Below are 14,546 nucleotides of genomic sequence, written 5' to 3' on the forward strand. Positions count from 1 at the left end.
CACATGACAGAGAGAAAGAATCTTAAGGCTCTGTGTAAGAAAAAATCAAGAGAGCAGACTAGTATAACAGTACATGTCAATCTCCACTTACGCAGAGCACAGTCAAGTGGTATTCTCAGTAGCCCATGAACATCTCTGGTATGTGACATTCAGCCCATATTCTGTGCAGATATCCATGACAAGCTGCTCAGTTCCATTGCCAGTCAATCCAATCAGTGGAACCTAATGAGCAATTTGGCTCACACTAAAGTAAAGACCCAAGGAAAAATTCAGCTGCTCCTGGTTTCCATTCTGTCCGTTATGCAGATGGCATTATTAATATGTGCCATCAGTTTTCAGCCACCCAGCACTCCATTAGGTGCTGGGTCTTCTGCTGTTCCTGTGTCATTTCTGCAAGTCCTGAGTAGATGTCTTGGCTATACCAGGGTGTCTCAGATGGCCTTGGATGCTTACATGTGAAAAACTGAATAGAGTTGAGAGCTGACAGCTGGAAACAGCCTCATGTTTGGAGGCACTGATCCTCAAGGGGGACTTCAACCACGCTAATGTCTGCTGGAGGGGCAAGACAGTGCGGCATAAGCAATCCAGGAAGCTCCTAGAAAGCACTAGTGACTACCTCCTGACCCAAGCAATATAGGAGGCAATGAGGGAGGTGCCCTGATGGACCTCATCCTCACAAATTAGGGAGGGCTCACTGGCAATGTGAAGGCTGACGGCAACCTTGCCTGCAGTGACCATGACACAGTGGAGTTCAAGATCCTGAGAGGATAGAGCGGGGTAAAAAGAAAACTCGCAGCACTGGACTTCAGGAGAACAGATCAGACCTGTTTGGGGATCTGCTTGGAGCAGTCCCATGGGATAAGGCTCTGCACGGAAGAAGGTTTGAACAGGATGCTTCCAGCTAAACTAAGACATAAAAAGGAAGTACACAGAAGGTGGAAGCAGAGACAGGTAACCCAGGAGAAACATGAAGGCACTGTCCAAGCCTGCAGAGACATGGTTAGGAAAGCCAGAGCCTACCTGGAAACAAACTGGTAAGGGATGTCAAAAACAAGAAGGGCTTCTCTAAGTACGTAAGTGGCTAAAGGAAGACTAAAGAAAATGTGGGCCCACTGCTGCGTGGTGCAATTGATAAGGGACATTTTCTTCACATCAGTCTTGACTAGCAAGACCAAGAGGAAGTCTGGAACAAGGAAGATCTTCCTCTTGCTGCAAGATCAGGTGAAAGAATATTTAAGCAAACTGGACCTACATAATTCTATGGGCCCTGATAGGATATGTCCATGAGGGAGCTGTCTGATGCCATTCTGAGGCCACCTTTCATAATCTTTAAACGACTGTGGAGACTGTAAGAGGTGCCTGAGGACTGTAGGAAAACTAATGTCACTCCAAGAAGGGCAAAAAAGAGGACACAGGGAAATGGAGACAGCTCAGCCTCACCTTGATCCCTGGGAAGATGGCAGAGAAATGAGTCCTGGAAACCTCCACACACATGAAGGACACGAAGGTAACTGTGAGTAGCCAGCATGGATTCTCAAAGGGGAACTCAGGCTTGACCAATCTTCTATGATGAAATTACTGGCTTGGTAGATGAGGCAAGAGCAGTAGATAGTGACTACCTTGACTTCAAGTAAGGCTTTCAACATTATCTCTCATAATATCCTCCTGGAGAACATAGTATGGGCCACGCTTGGAGTCATGTGTCCAGTTCTGGGCTCTCCGGTTCAAGAGAGTCATGGACATACTGGAAAGAATCCAGCAAAGGGCCACAAAGATGATTAAGACATTAGAGCATCTTTCTTAGGAGGAGAGCCTGAGACACCGGGGACCGTTCAGCCTGGAGAAGAGAAGGCTTCCAGGCACCTCAGGAATGTACACAAATACTTCAAGGAAGGATGCAAAGAGGACAGCAACAGGATTGTGGGTGGACAGGGAACAATGAATGGGAAGTTCTTTACACTAGGCTACATGTCATTTCAGATGTTCAGAAGTTCCCCTGAGGGGACAAGAAAAGAGTTTAAAGGAGACTGAAAAAAGTGTAAAGAAAAGCAATAAGGCAGAGACTCACCTGCCCAGTTCAACTCAGACAACAGAAATTACAGCTAAAGAACTATGGAGTGGAATCCAGAGCAACTTAGGAGGAAAGATCTCTCTGCAGTGATTGTTCTTGCATTGTCTAGAGAAAAAAAAAATGACTGCATAAATCTATAAACTCATACTGGTATTTCTAGGAGGCATGGCAGACACGGTCAAAGGATCATGCTTTGAAACTCTCTTTCTGCCCTTGGGTATTTCTACTTCCAGAAGAAGAATAGCAAAATGAAATCATACAGCACACCACAAGCAAAGCCAGTTTGCAGTGATTAAACATGACTCACATCTCCTCCACCTTCCTAATTAAAAGCTCACCTTAAAAAAAAAAAAAGACTATGACCTAAAATTCATAGTAACTTATACTTAACATTTGCAATTTTGGCAAATAAGGCTGGACTGCCTACATTAGACACTCACTGGCCTCCATGTAGCTAAAGAATGGCCTTCACAGGCCATACAGCTATCACATGCATTCTGCTTCCACCTAAGCCCTGACTCTGCCTCTGCATCTAGTCAAGGAACTTCTTACATCCATGAGCACTTTTATTCTTTCCAAAATTCCCTAAGATATGCTACCTCACTGCACTCAGGACTTCAGCCCACAGAGGGCAAGAAGAATAGGCAAAAGACACTTCCTTTTATTCCAGCAGTTAAAGTTAGCCTAGGGTTGTCTTTCCACACACAGACAGATTCCATCTCTCATTATGAGATTTTTCAGTTTTCATGTACCTTACAATCCCTTCTTACTGCTTAACAAATTTAATTTTGTTCTACGAGAAGGTTATCCACCTAGTGGACCGAAGGAGTCCTGCCGATGTGATCTTTTTGGATTTCAGTAAAGCCTTTGATACTGACTCTCACAGTACCCTCCTTAACAAGATGTCCAGCATACAGATGGATAAACACATAATGCAGTGAGTGAGCAACTGGCTGATGGGTTGGGATCAGAGGGTTCTAGTGAATGGGGATATGTCAGGCTGGCAACCAGTCCATACGGGGTTCTGCAGGGATCCATCTTAGGGCCAGCACTCTTCAATGTCTTTATAAATGCCTTGGACATAAGACTAGAGGGAATACTTAGTAAGTCTGTCGATAACACAAAATTGGGAGGAGCTGTTGACACTCTCAAGGGCAGAGAGGCTCTGTAGAGGGATCTGAATAAACTGGAGAAATGGGCAACCACCAACCACATGAAGTTTAACAACAGCAGGTGCCTAAAATTGCACCTGGGACATGGCAACCCTTGCTGTACATACAGACTTGGGGGCAGTTCTGCAGAGAGGGATCTGGGGGTTCTGGTCGATGGCAAGTTGAACATGAGCCAGCAGTGTGCCTTGGCAGCCAAGAGGGCTAACCATATCCTGGGGTGCATCAAGCACAGCATTGCCAGCCAGAAAAGGGAGCTGATTGTCCCGGTCTACTCTGCACTGGTGTGGCCTTCCTGGAGTACTGTGTGCCGTTCTGGGCACCACAGTATAAAAAATATATGAAGCTACTGGAGAGTGTCCAGAAGAGGTCTACAAAGTTGATGAAGGGTTTGGAGAAGAAACCGTATGAGGAGTGACTAAATCCACTTGGTTTGTTCAGCCTTGAGATGAGGAGACTAAGGGGAGATCTCCTAACAGTCTAAAGCTTCCCTACAAGGAAAGGAGGAGGGGCAAGTGCTGGTCTCTTCTCTTCGGCAACCAATGACAGAAGCCGAGAGAATGGCAGGAAGATGTGCCAGCAGAGGTTTAGTTTAGACATTAGTAAAAAGTTCTTCACCCAGAGGGTGGTGAAGCACTGAAACAGGATCCCCAGGGAGGTAGTCACAGCCCCAAGCCTGAAAGTATTCAAGAAGACACTGGACAATGCCCTCAGACACACGGTGTGAACTATGGAATTGTCATTTGCAGGGACATGAGTTGGAATTGATGATCCTCGTGGGTCCCTTCCAACTCAGGACATTCTGTGATTCTGTGAACACAAGTTAAACCACAAGCCTTGTCACTGGGGATAGTATGACTTGATCATCCCTCAGGCACCAGTACTTTCCAAGAAAACACAGATTTAGCTCTCATTCACAATATCCAATGCAAGAATAGAGGATTGCAGAGCTAGCACCTCAGGGGGCAAAGCAAGTTGCCACTTTCCATCAAGTCAAGGTTACTAAGAAAGGAGAAAGCAGAGTTCAGATTGTGCAAATGCTTTTCTCTCAGGTTTTCTCAGTCACTTTTCATATCTTGACACCGTGTAAGAATGCCACAACAGCTGGGTACATCTCATCTCAAAGACACTGACCCAGTTTTCTTCAGCTACCCTCTAAAATACATGCCCTTGTGTTGCCTGTATTGACCCGACTGCTCACTGGAGACAAGTTCCACTTGGGAGGACAGAGGAACAATTCCTGACAGACATGTAACAATAACAAATATCAAAACCGGCATAGAAAAGTGCTGGAATAATGGAACGTGGAGTGGGGGCTGTGTGTGAAGAAAATGAAAATGAGGAGGGGACAGACCAAGAACCAAAGAAGTTGAGAGAGAAAAGGTCACCAAAAAGCTCACTTGGACAATAAGGGCAGCAAAAAAACATTCCAAGCAAAACAAAATACAGCAAGGGGAGAAGGACCATGAAGGGCAGCTGGAAACTTCAACAGAGCTTTAGGTACCCCCAGCAGTGTTCTCAGGGAATGTGATAGAGGTGACACTCTGACATTTTGTACCCAGGTATGATCTGGAACTGAGCTGAGACATAGGAAGTCATTTAGAGTAGCATAATTGCTCTCTTCTTGACTGAGATAAGCAATCATTTTCTCATATGGGAGTTCTGCTGCCAGGTGTACTGTGGGACAGCAAGAATGATTACTAGACATAAAAGTATTGAAAATGAAGAGAGTGTCAAAGCAGTCATTGGACTCAAACTTGGAGGGATAAATGGACATAACCGAATTTGAGGCCTAGGGAAAACTGGATGTGCAGAGCTATGCAAAGCTCAAATGAAAATTACTCTAGGCAAAGCAAGATCAGCATGCAGTATGGACTATGCCACTTGCTTTAGCTAGATAATGGGAGGCACTGTTAGAGTAAGCCCTGAGCTGAATCAACTGCAAAGAGGGACAGAGTTCGGCAGTTACAGAGGGTAGGATGATGGAAAGGATTTAATAATTGATCATATTGTAGAAATACAATTTAGACATTGTTGTTACAATGCAAGAAAAATGGCATAACTAGCATGCAGAAGACACACTAGAAAATAAAATCTAGGTAACTCTTAGATAAAACACTCCCTCCCACCCCCACTCCACCAAGAAATAAACCTATGATTAGCTAGATATAGAAAAAAAAGCAAACTACTTGAAAAGCACAAAAATATTTGTACATGTAGCAGCATAAGGCTGGAGAAGCTGGTGAAAGGAGCAAAATGTAAGGAAAAAAAATATGTAACCTAGCACAAGACACCAAACATTATTATCAACAGTGAGTTTACCTTTAAGTTAAAGCTCTTACTCAGGAGCAGAAAAATACACCGAAGATAAGGCTGTGGTGGGGTGGAACTTATGGCAGCCACGAAATGGGGGGATAATAAAGAGGTGTAGGCACAAAGTGGAAGAACATGGGAGAACAGACAGAAGTTGTAATAATATCTTATTACATGTAATTACAATCTTCTATATAGGAAAAATAAATTTAATCATGGGAGTCATCAAACATTGGAACAGTTACTCAGGGACATTGTGAAATCTTCAACTTTATGAATAATGAAAACTAGACTAGAATAGGCCTTGAATGACCGAACCCAATTTGGTCCTGCTTTGAGCATGGGGTCGGAACAGATGACTTCCACAGGTCCCTGCAATGTAACTTATTGTATGGTTTTAAAGGAAGCAACTTTTAAGCCATTAAAATTTGAGATAAGCTTATTGTGTATTTTCTTCTATTTTCACTGATAGTATATGCATACTTCTAGCAGACTACTGAGGCTTATACTTTAACATAAATCTTGACATTTCCTTAGCCTGACATACTGAAAAAAGTTTATGCGGGCTGGTGAGGAAGGACATCTTTTAATAACACAAAAATAATCATGCAATATTCTTCCCAAATGAGCCCTCAAACAGCTGTGTGCACAGTTACTGGCTTCTGCAGTTATCAATAAAAAAGATGTGATTCATCTTGCAATCAGAAGGGACTACATAGAGCCACAGGTCATAGGCAATTTTATAGAATCCTCTTCTCCATCTGACTTCTTTGTACATACTTGCATCCTACAGAGGAAGAGCCAATTACAGCTCCTACAGAAGAGAAGGCAGATCTTTTGCTTCCTCAATACTCTCAGAAACATCCAGCGAAAGAAGAAAGGAGAAGCCATGCGGTGGATTAATCTTGGCAAACAGCCAAAAGCTCACCCAGCCACTCTCTTACTCCCCCTCCTCAGCAAGACATACTGAGAAAATAGGATGAGAAAGCTTGTGGGCAGAATCACAGAAACACAGAATCATTTTGTTGGAAGAGACCCTCAAGATCACTGAGTCAAACACTGGCACTAAACCATGTCCCTACAAACCTCGCCTACACATCTTTTAAACACCTCCATGGATGGTGACTCCATCACTTCCCTGGGCAGCCTGTTTCAATAACTGACAACCCTTTCCATGAAAAAAATTTCCTAATATCGTATATGAACCTCCCCTGGCACCACTTGAAGCCATCTTCTCTCATCCTATCACTTGCTACTTGGGAGAAGAGACTAAAACCCTCCATGCTATAACCTCCTTTCAGATAGTTGTAAAGAGCAATAAGGTATCTCCTCAGCCTCCCTTCTCCAGGCTAAGCAGTGCCAGTTCCCTCAGCTGCTCCTCATAAGACTTGTTTCTAGACCCTTCACCAGCTTCACATCATATGGTTGTGTTTGGCTACTGTAAGCTGCTTATGGAATATCAGCAAGTAAATGATGGGAGCAGTGTTTTGTAGTTTGATAGACTTCCATAATTTCATTTATTCTTTAAAATATTTACCATTTTCATATATGTACAGTTTCCATGATAATGGGGCTGCAAGGGAGTATAAGCTTTCATTGAACGCTTCAAGAAAACAATTTTTTTTTTTAAATCCCTATTTTTATTTGTCAAGCCTAATTTCCACATTTTTGAGTGCTTAAACTATTATTTGATACTGAATTCTTGACTGGCACTTTACCTGGATACTGAAGTAATCATGCTACTGATGCACACAGCAAAGCTAATGCCTTATAGAGCTGCTCTATGTCTGAGCTTTCTGTCTCAGTAGCAGCACTATATGGATGTAGTTACACTTCTCTCAGAAAAGAGCAGGATAAAAACGCAGACACATTTTAATCATTCTCAAAGCTCAAACAAATGAAAATCACTTACCTTTATTGATTGTTTTATACACCTTCAGCACAATGAACTCTATTTTAATAAAGTTATTTTGCATTACCCCAATCACTTCATGAAACAGGAATTTAAAGTAGCATTGACAACCATTAACTATCCACATTGCACTTGGTGTTAATCAGAATATTTGTACTCTCAATGTCCCAGTCAAACTCTTATTTGAATAAATTACAATCCAATCTTAAAATTGTGTCTGCAGACAAAACTGTGTTCCACATTACATTTAATTTTTTAGGGTACTACATGTGGTGCAGCAACATTTTACACTGATGATAGATTTTGAGTAGATGTGGATTAAAACCAACAAAGTACCAGAAGAATATTGTAAAGAAAATTATATAACCAACATAAGCAGTTTGGTCTAATGGATTGTCTCCAGCTTGACAAAGGAAGACAGTCATAACATTAGACTGGGTGTTCACGCTTGGCCAGATTTTGGCCCAATGTCATTACTGAGTGACACGTAATAATACTTATTCCTACAAGTATTTCACAGAAAATACCATGAAGCCCAGGGCAGAGAGCACATTAGAGGTAATGATAATGCCATTATAACTGTTTTTTCTTCCCAAGTCAGCCTCATAGAACCCTGCTATATGTTCCCTGGTTGCTGCCTTTTCCCCTTTTTTTTTTTTTATGACTAGTTCCAACAGCACCAGCAAAAAGGGCCAAAACGAGTTAGGATGGTAGAGTGTATTAGCTCCAGGCTCAGCTTTGCTCCATGTGGCGTCTCTCCTTTAATGCTCTTGCCCCTTGGTAAAGTAGTGGAACTATGTTAGAGCTGGCTAGTTACAAGTCCTGATAATTTTGTATATGTAGCACAACAGGCTGTCTGTGGTGGCAGCATGAACTAAGGCCTGAGTGTGGTTTCCAACGATGTTCTCAGCACCAAGAAGTAGTCACTCCAGCTGCAGTCTGGGGCACTAAAAGTATCAGAAAAGGCTGCAATCAGCGTTCTCTGTGAAAAATTATTTAATATCCTAGCTCTGTGAACTTTTGGCAAATGTCAAATACTACTAACACCAACAAAGAAGTGTCTGCCTAAGAGGTGGGGAAAAAAGGTCTCTTACCTTGGCAGACTCGTTCATCATCAATAGGCTGGTAACCAGCCTTGCAGGCGCATCGTCCAATGGCCACCATCCACTCCCCTTCTCCATTACAGTGCAGCCGAACACCTGAAGATCCAGTCGTACTTGTCTCTTCAGCATTTGGTACACATATCCCCGGTGACTCCACCAGCGAGGTTCTCTCCCCTCCAGCAAAAGTTTCAGGGAAGGAGGCAAATCCTTTCACAACAGCTGGGCACTTGTAGAAAAAGACTTGGACTGCCACCAGGGACATGCAGGCTCCTGAGTCCTGGAAGGCCAGGTAGAAGCCATGCTTGGTCAGTGGCCCAAAGCTACGTACTTTAACATTCATCTTCACCACCTTCCCAGTGCTGTCCACCTGGGAAAAGCTTTCATCAGCCGCAATAGTGTCCACTTTGGTCCAGGGGCCCTCACGCCACTCTGGCAATTCCTGAGAGGCTAAGTCAGCCTCCGACTGGTGGTAGTAGAGTGTGAAAGTCTCCTTGCAAGAAGAAGCTACAATGCGCATGCTGGCACAGTCTCTCACTGAGAAACGGAGGCGGACATGGACTCGGTGGGCTCCACGTCGCTCTATGAAGTGAGTGCGCAACCAGTTATTCTGACCTGGTTCAGCCACGTTACAGACATCAAAGGTTCGGATCAGACGTTTCTTGTCATCCAGTACACTTACCTCATCCCACTACAATGGATATATAGGAGACAAAAGGAAGAAGAAATAGTTAAAAAAAAAAAAAAAAATTGATTCAGTCTTCAACTGCACCAAAAATATAGGACAGGCCTTCTTCATTGAACCTGCTGATGGCATGTGCAGCGTAGGGCTCTAGACATGACAAATATGACCCTGTAAAGAAGAGCTGTTGAAGCCTGCAACTAAGAACTGTTGTGACAGAAAATGTAATTCATGCAAATCTGTCACATGGTATTGAGAATCTTAAAATCAGAGTCACACTTTCTTCTCTCCTGTTTCCCCCTCTCTTATCTCCAGAGACAAGATGCACAACACAAACAAATGAGACAGAGAAACAAGACCCTGTTCTTTGGATAAAACATTAAAGCAGAAGTCCCTCCTATCCAACTTCACCACAGTTGGACCTGTGCTCTGTCATTGCCAATGCACACAAGCCAAATCAGGATGGCCACTATGAGGGCAAGCCCAGGATCTGATTTGTGCCAGCAGGAACACACAAGGGAGGGACAGGGAGAGGTGGAAACAGGCTACTGCATGAAGCTGTAAGAGAAACCCCTCCTTACCCTCTCAACTAGCTTTACAGAATAGGTACAAGACCCTGGGTATGAGAGATGAAAGGCATAATGAAATAGAAGAGGAGGAACCAGTGCAAGCACTCTTGACAAGGTCAGATCAACTAAATCTTCTCAACAAGATCTGCATTAAGACCAGTGCCAAGAAGAAAAAGCAGCAAGTTATGGTCATCGGTGATTCCATTCTGTGCAAAACAGAAGCACCCATTTGCAGACTTGACCCTCTTTTCAGGGTAGTTTGATGCCTCCCTGTGGCTCTGATTAGTGATGTCACCAGACAGCTTTCAGACTATTATCCACTTTAGCCCTTTCAGGTGGGTACTGATGATGTTGCAACAAAAAGTCTAAGGTTGATCAAAAGAGATGTCAGGGCCCTGGGAAGAATGCTAAAAAATTCAGGAGCACAGGTAGTGTTTTCCTCAGTCTTCCCAGTAATGGGGAAAGACTTTGGAAGAAACAGGTGATCCTAAGACATCAATACCTGGCTTCAGGACTGATGCCTCCACCGAAATGTTGGTTTTATAACCATGGAAGAGTCTTCAAGGCACAAGGTATGCTGAGGCCTGACAGGATCCACCTGTCCCAGTGAGGGAATTGCATCTTTGCTCATAAGCTGGCAGGACTAATTGAGAGAGTTTAAATCTAGAATTGATGGGGGAAGGGGATACCAACAGGAGAGCTGAAGGTAAGCCAAAGGCTGGCAGGGCATCACCTGAGGGTGGCAATGCTAGTGGGAACACTTATGCTGCTCCTGAGAGCATGGAGGGCTCAGAAGCATATCTGAAATGCTTGTACACCAATGTATACAGTATGAAAAACAGAAAGGATGAACTGGAAGCATTGGTCAGTTCCCAGAGCCATGATATCGCTGGTATTAGTGAGACTTGGTGAAATGAGTCACACAATTGGAGTGCCAGGATGGAGGGCTACAGGCTGTTAGGGAGTGACAGGAGACCTGTTCAGAATTGACATCAGGAAACATTACTTTACTGAGAGGGAGGTCAAACACTCAAACGGGCTTCCTGGAGAGGTGGTCAATGCTCCATGCATGTCAGTGTGTAAGAGACATTTGGACAATGCCCTTAATAATACACTTTAACTTTGGGTGAGCCCTGAAGTGGTCAGGCAGTTGGACTAGATGATCGTTGTAGGTGCCTTCCAACTGAAATTATTCTACTTCTATTCTGTTCTATTCTATTCTAGTCTAGTCTAGTCTAGTCTAGTCTGTGTGAAGGGATGGCTGGAGACCTCATGAGTGGAAGGTAGAAAAGCATAAGGAGGTGGCAATAGTATCCCACACAGTATCCTTCTGTTGAACATTCTGGCTTTGCATAACATACCATGTTCAAATTGTTATATGTACAAAATGCATTTTAAAAGTCTCATTGGTTACAGTTTCCCTTTCTTCATCAGTTGCATGCATGTCTTCCCAGCAGAGGTGCAATCAAGAGGACAAGAGAAATGCTTACCCCATTAGAAGGGTGGGTGGTCCAGCCAATCTCTGATGTTTCTCCAGTTGTATCCAGAAGTATTTCTGTTTTTTCATATATATATATTAAAAAAAAAAAAAAAAGTCAGAAAGTCAGACTAAAATCTTATCTGTCCTTCACAAGACTGCCTCCAGAAACAAAACAAAACCAAACCAAAACCAAACAAAAATAAAACAAACAAAAACAAACAAACAAACAAAAGTCCCCACACAAATGAACGAACAAACAAAAAAAACCTGCAAAACCAAAAACAACCAACCAACCAAAAAAACCCCACAAAACAACACAAAAACAAACACAGGAAACCAAACCACAAAATATATCCTGTAGAGGGCTTACAAACAGAATATAAATTCATGTTTTGAGATTAAATATGACAGACTACGTTCATGCTAACAAATTAAGCAGGGCCAAGACAGGAGCAGAGGCACTGGGCACATAATCAAGCTAAGTCATGATTAGCAAGTTGCTTGGCAATATTCTGGACAGACAAAAATCTTTCCCAGTCAAACTGTAAACACACTGACAATGTGGAGGAGAGTTGTCATAATGAGCAGTACAGGTAAGGCCATTCTCTTTTAGAAAGGAAAGGGTGGGACAGAGAGATAAGTTATATAAATGCATGTTAGTCTCCTGAGGATCATGGTTGATCATTTTGTTTATAGGTGTAAATGTGGACACAAGGCCAAGATATTTTTGTTTCCAGCTGTGGAACCAATTTTCTGTGGGAGCTGAGGATGATGACCCAGTTGGATCCTGCAATGGATTCACTTTGTTCTGGAGTTGGGCACTAGGCTGCAAGCCTGTGTACAAGTCTCAGTTTTATCAGATTGGTATTAAATAGTCTCTTGCAACATACTGCTCATGAGTAGTGTACATGCAGAACTTCACAGACCTAACTTATCCCAACAACTATCTGCATTTCCTTTGTTATTAAATCTACCACTGGAGGCAGGTACCAGGCTTGACTGCTCTTAGAGATGTTATTCTCTGCTCAGGTACAAAGCACAAGCTATACACATAGTATTCTCCAGAAGTGAACGTCAAGATCTGAGACCACCCTGGAAGTTACTAGCATGCAAGCATGTGCACTTTTCTGTTCACATTTAATTTATAGTAAGGACATAGGGAAAGACAACAACTCCATCAAATAGGTATTTACATGTGTTGATACATACTATACAAATTAACTTCTTTTTCTTAAATTCTGGAAGGTCAATCTCTTGTTTGCTTATTGTCATTTTCATTTTTCTATCTTGTTGCTTTGTTTATGTGCTTCGTCGACCAAGATAGAGTTATCTTTCCACAGAAAGCTGAGGGTACAACACAGCCAGGACAGCTGATCCAAAACTAGCTAAAAAGGGTATTCAATACTATATAAGGTAATGGTCCATCTAAAACTGGGGGCTGGCTGTAAGGGGGTGAGGCACTAAGTCTCACTGTTGAGGAGTGTGGTAGGCCAGGATATTCTTTGGGAGATCACAATTCAGTGCTGCTGTTTCAACCAGGAGCTGCTGTCCCAGACAGGGGGCAGGTTTCGGCGTGAGCTGAACTGTTTTCAGAGGAACAGTTACTTGGAAAACAAGCCACACATCCATGTTGCCACATAGTGAGAGATTGTGTTGTGAATCCCTAGCTTTCTATGTTCTTTCATTATTGTTATTGCTATTGGGTTTTTTTGTTCGTTTGTGGTTTTGGGGTTTTTTTGTTTAGTTTAGTTTCCCTTTTCACTGTTCCATTAACCTGTTCTTATCCTAGCTCATGAATTTTGACTACTTTTTCCTGATTCTCCTCCCCATCCCACCAGATGTGGGAAAGGGGTGAGCAAGCAGCACATGGTTCTAGTTGCTGGCTGGTGATGGGGGACTGGGGTTAAACCACAACCATTTAAGGAAAACCCCCAAAAACCCAAACAGAAAAACCCAAAACCCAATGGACTGCTGATTTTGCTGCCCCTATTAGTGCTCCTGAGGATTCACTCCACATTAATCAGCAGAAAGACTAGACTTATCCGAAAGCAACCAGGATCAAGTGTTCAAGTTTATCAAGACCTCAGGTTTCTTCAGTGTCCCTGAAATTATGTCTCCTATACTCCTACAGGAGATCATATATTAATATTTCTTAGATCTTCCTGAGGAGCCGATGCAGTTCCTTGCTTTAAAAGCTGTGCAAAATACCTGGGCTGACTTGCCAGTACTGGTTACAGCCAAAGCACAACCCCACTAAAATTACCTAACAGACCTTAGAAATGCTGAGCAGCTCAGTACTTGAGGATAGCTCAGCTTAGAGAGCTCCACTGAGCAGCAAAACATCTAAGAAAGGCCTATGCCTCCTTGAGGCATAGTCTTCCTCTAGGCTGTCCTGGCAGCAGAGGGACTTGGCATTCTCCCATGCACATTGTTGTCTCAATTGCACAGTCTTGCACAGATGTTATAATCACAGCATCATTTTGGTTGGAAGAAACCCTCAGAATCATCAAGTCCGACAGTTAACCTATCTCTGGCACTAAACCATGTCCCTAAGAAACTCATCTATGCATCTTCTAACTGCCTCCAGGTATGGTGACTCCATCATTTCCCTGGGCAGCCTGTTCCAATGCCTGACAACCCTTTCCATGAAAAAAATTTCTTAATATCCAATCTGAACCTCCCCTGGCACCACTTAAGGCCATTTCCTCTTGTCCTATCACTCCTTTTAGGTAGTTGTAGAGAGTGATAGTTGTAGAGAGCCACCTTTCTCCAGGTTACACAGCCCCAGTTCCCTCAGCTGCTCCTCATAAGACTTGTTCTCTAGACTCTTCAACAGCTTTGTTGTCCTTCTCTGAATTCTCCCCATTATCTCAATGTCTTTCTTGCCGTGAGTTTTCTTTTTCTTTTTTAGAGAGTGCCGGGTTGCACTCTGTTATGTCAGTACTCTGCCATTGGGTTCCCAAACCTGGTTTTGATATGCTGGAATAATTAACAAGGTCATTTTCCAACAAAGAACTTATTTTCTAATCAGGTCTGAGTCTCCAATTTACTAATGTATTAATGTAATGCAACTACCCCATGGAAAACCTATGTGAAAATAGAATAAAGGTAATTAGGGCATGGGAAGGCAGATGGAAAGTGAGAAAGGAATGGAGAAGAGACAAAATAGAAAAGACTTGCTCAGCAGCCTGGGCTCTTCCATGACTATCAGAAAGCATATTCTCTATACAGCTTTTCACCAGTGAGCAAG

At 42.9% G+C, this 14,546-nt stretch overlaps 1 protein-coding gene across 2 annotated transcripts in view; it reads right to left on the reverse strand.

Annotated features, from left to right (window-relative positions):
- The window catches only part of LOC308042769 (ephrin type-B receptor 5), a gene marked incomplete at its 3' end in the record, with an annotated part of 62,960 nt that overhangs the window by 23,262 nt on the left and 25,152 nt on the right, over positions 1-14,546 (reverse strand). For both annotated transcript variants that reach the window (XM_080348410.1, XM_080348409.1), the window contains 2 exons: positions 11,307-11,371; positions 8,560-9,256 (listed from right to left, as the gene is read on the reverse strand). In XM_080348410.1, the coding sequence (XP_080204536.1) occupies positions 8,560-9,256; positions 11,307-11,371 (762 nt within the window). The remainder of the gene's footprint in view (positions 1-8,559; positions 9,257-11,306; positions 11,372-14,546) is intronic.

The sequence above is a fragment of the Nesoenas mayeri genome, assembly GCF_963082525.1.
Source record: "Nesoenas mayeri genome assembly, chromosome: 1".
Taxonomy (NCBI): Eukaryota; Metazoa; Chordata; class Aves; order Columbiformes; family Columbidae; genus Nesoenas; species Nesoenas mayeri.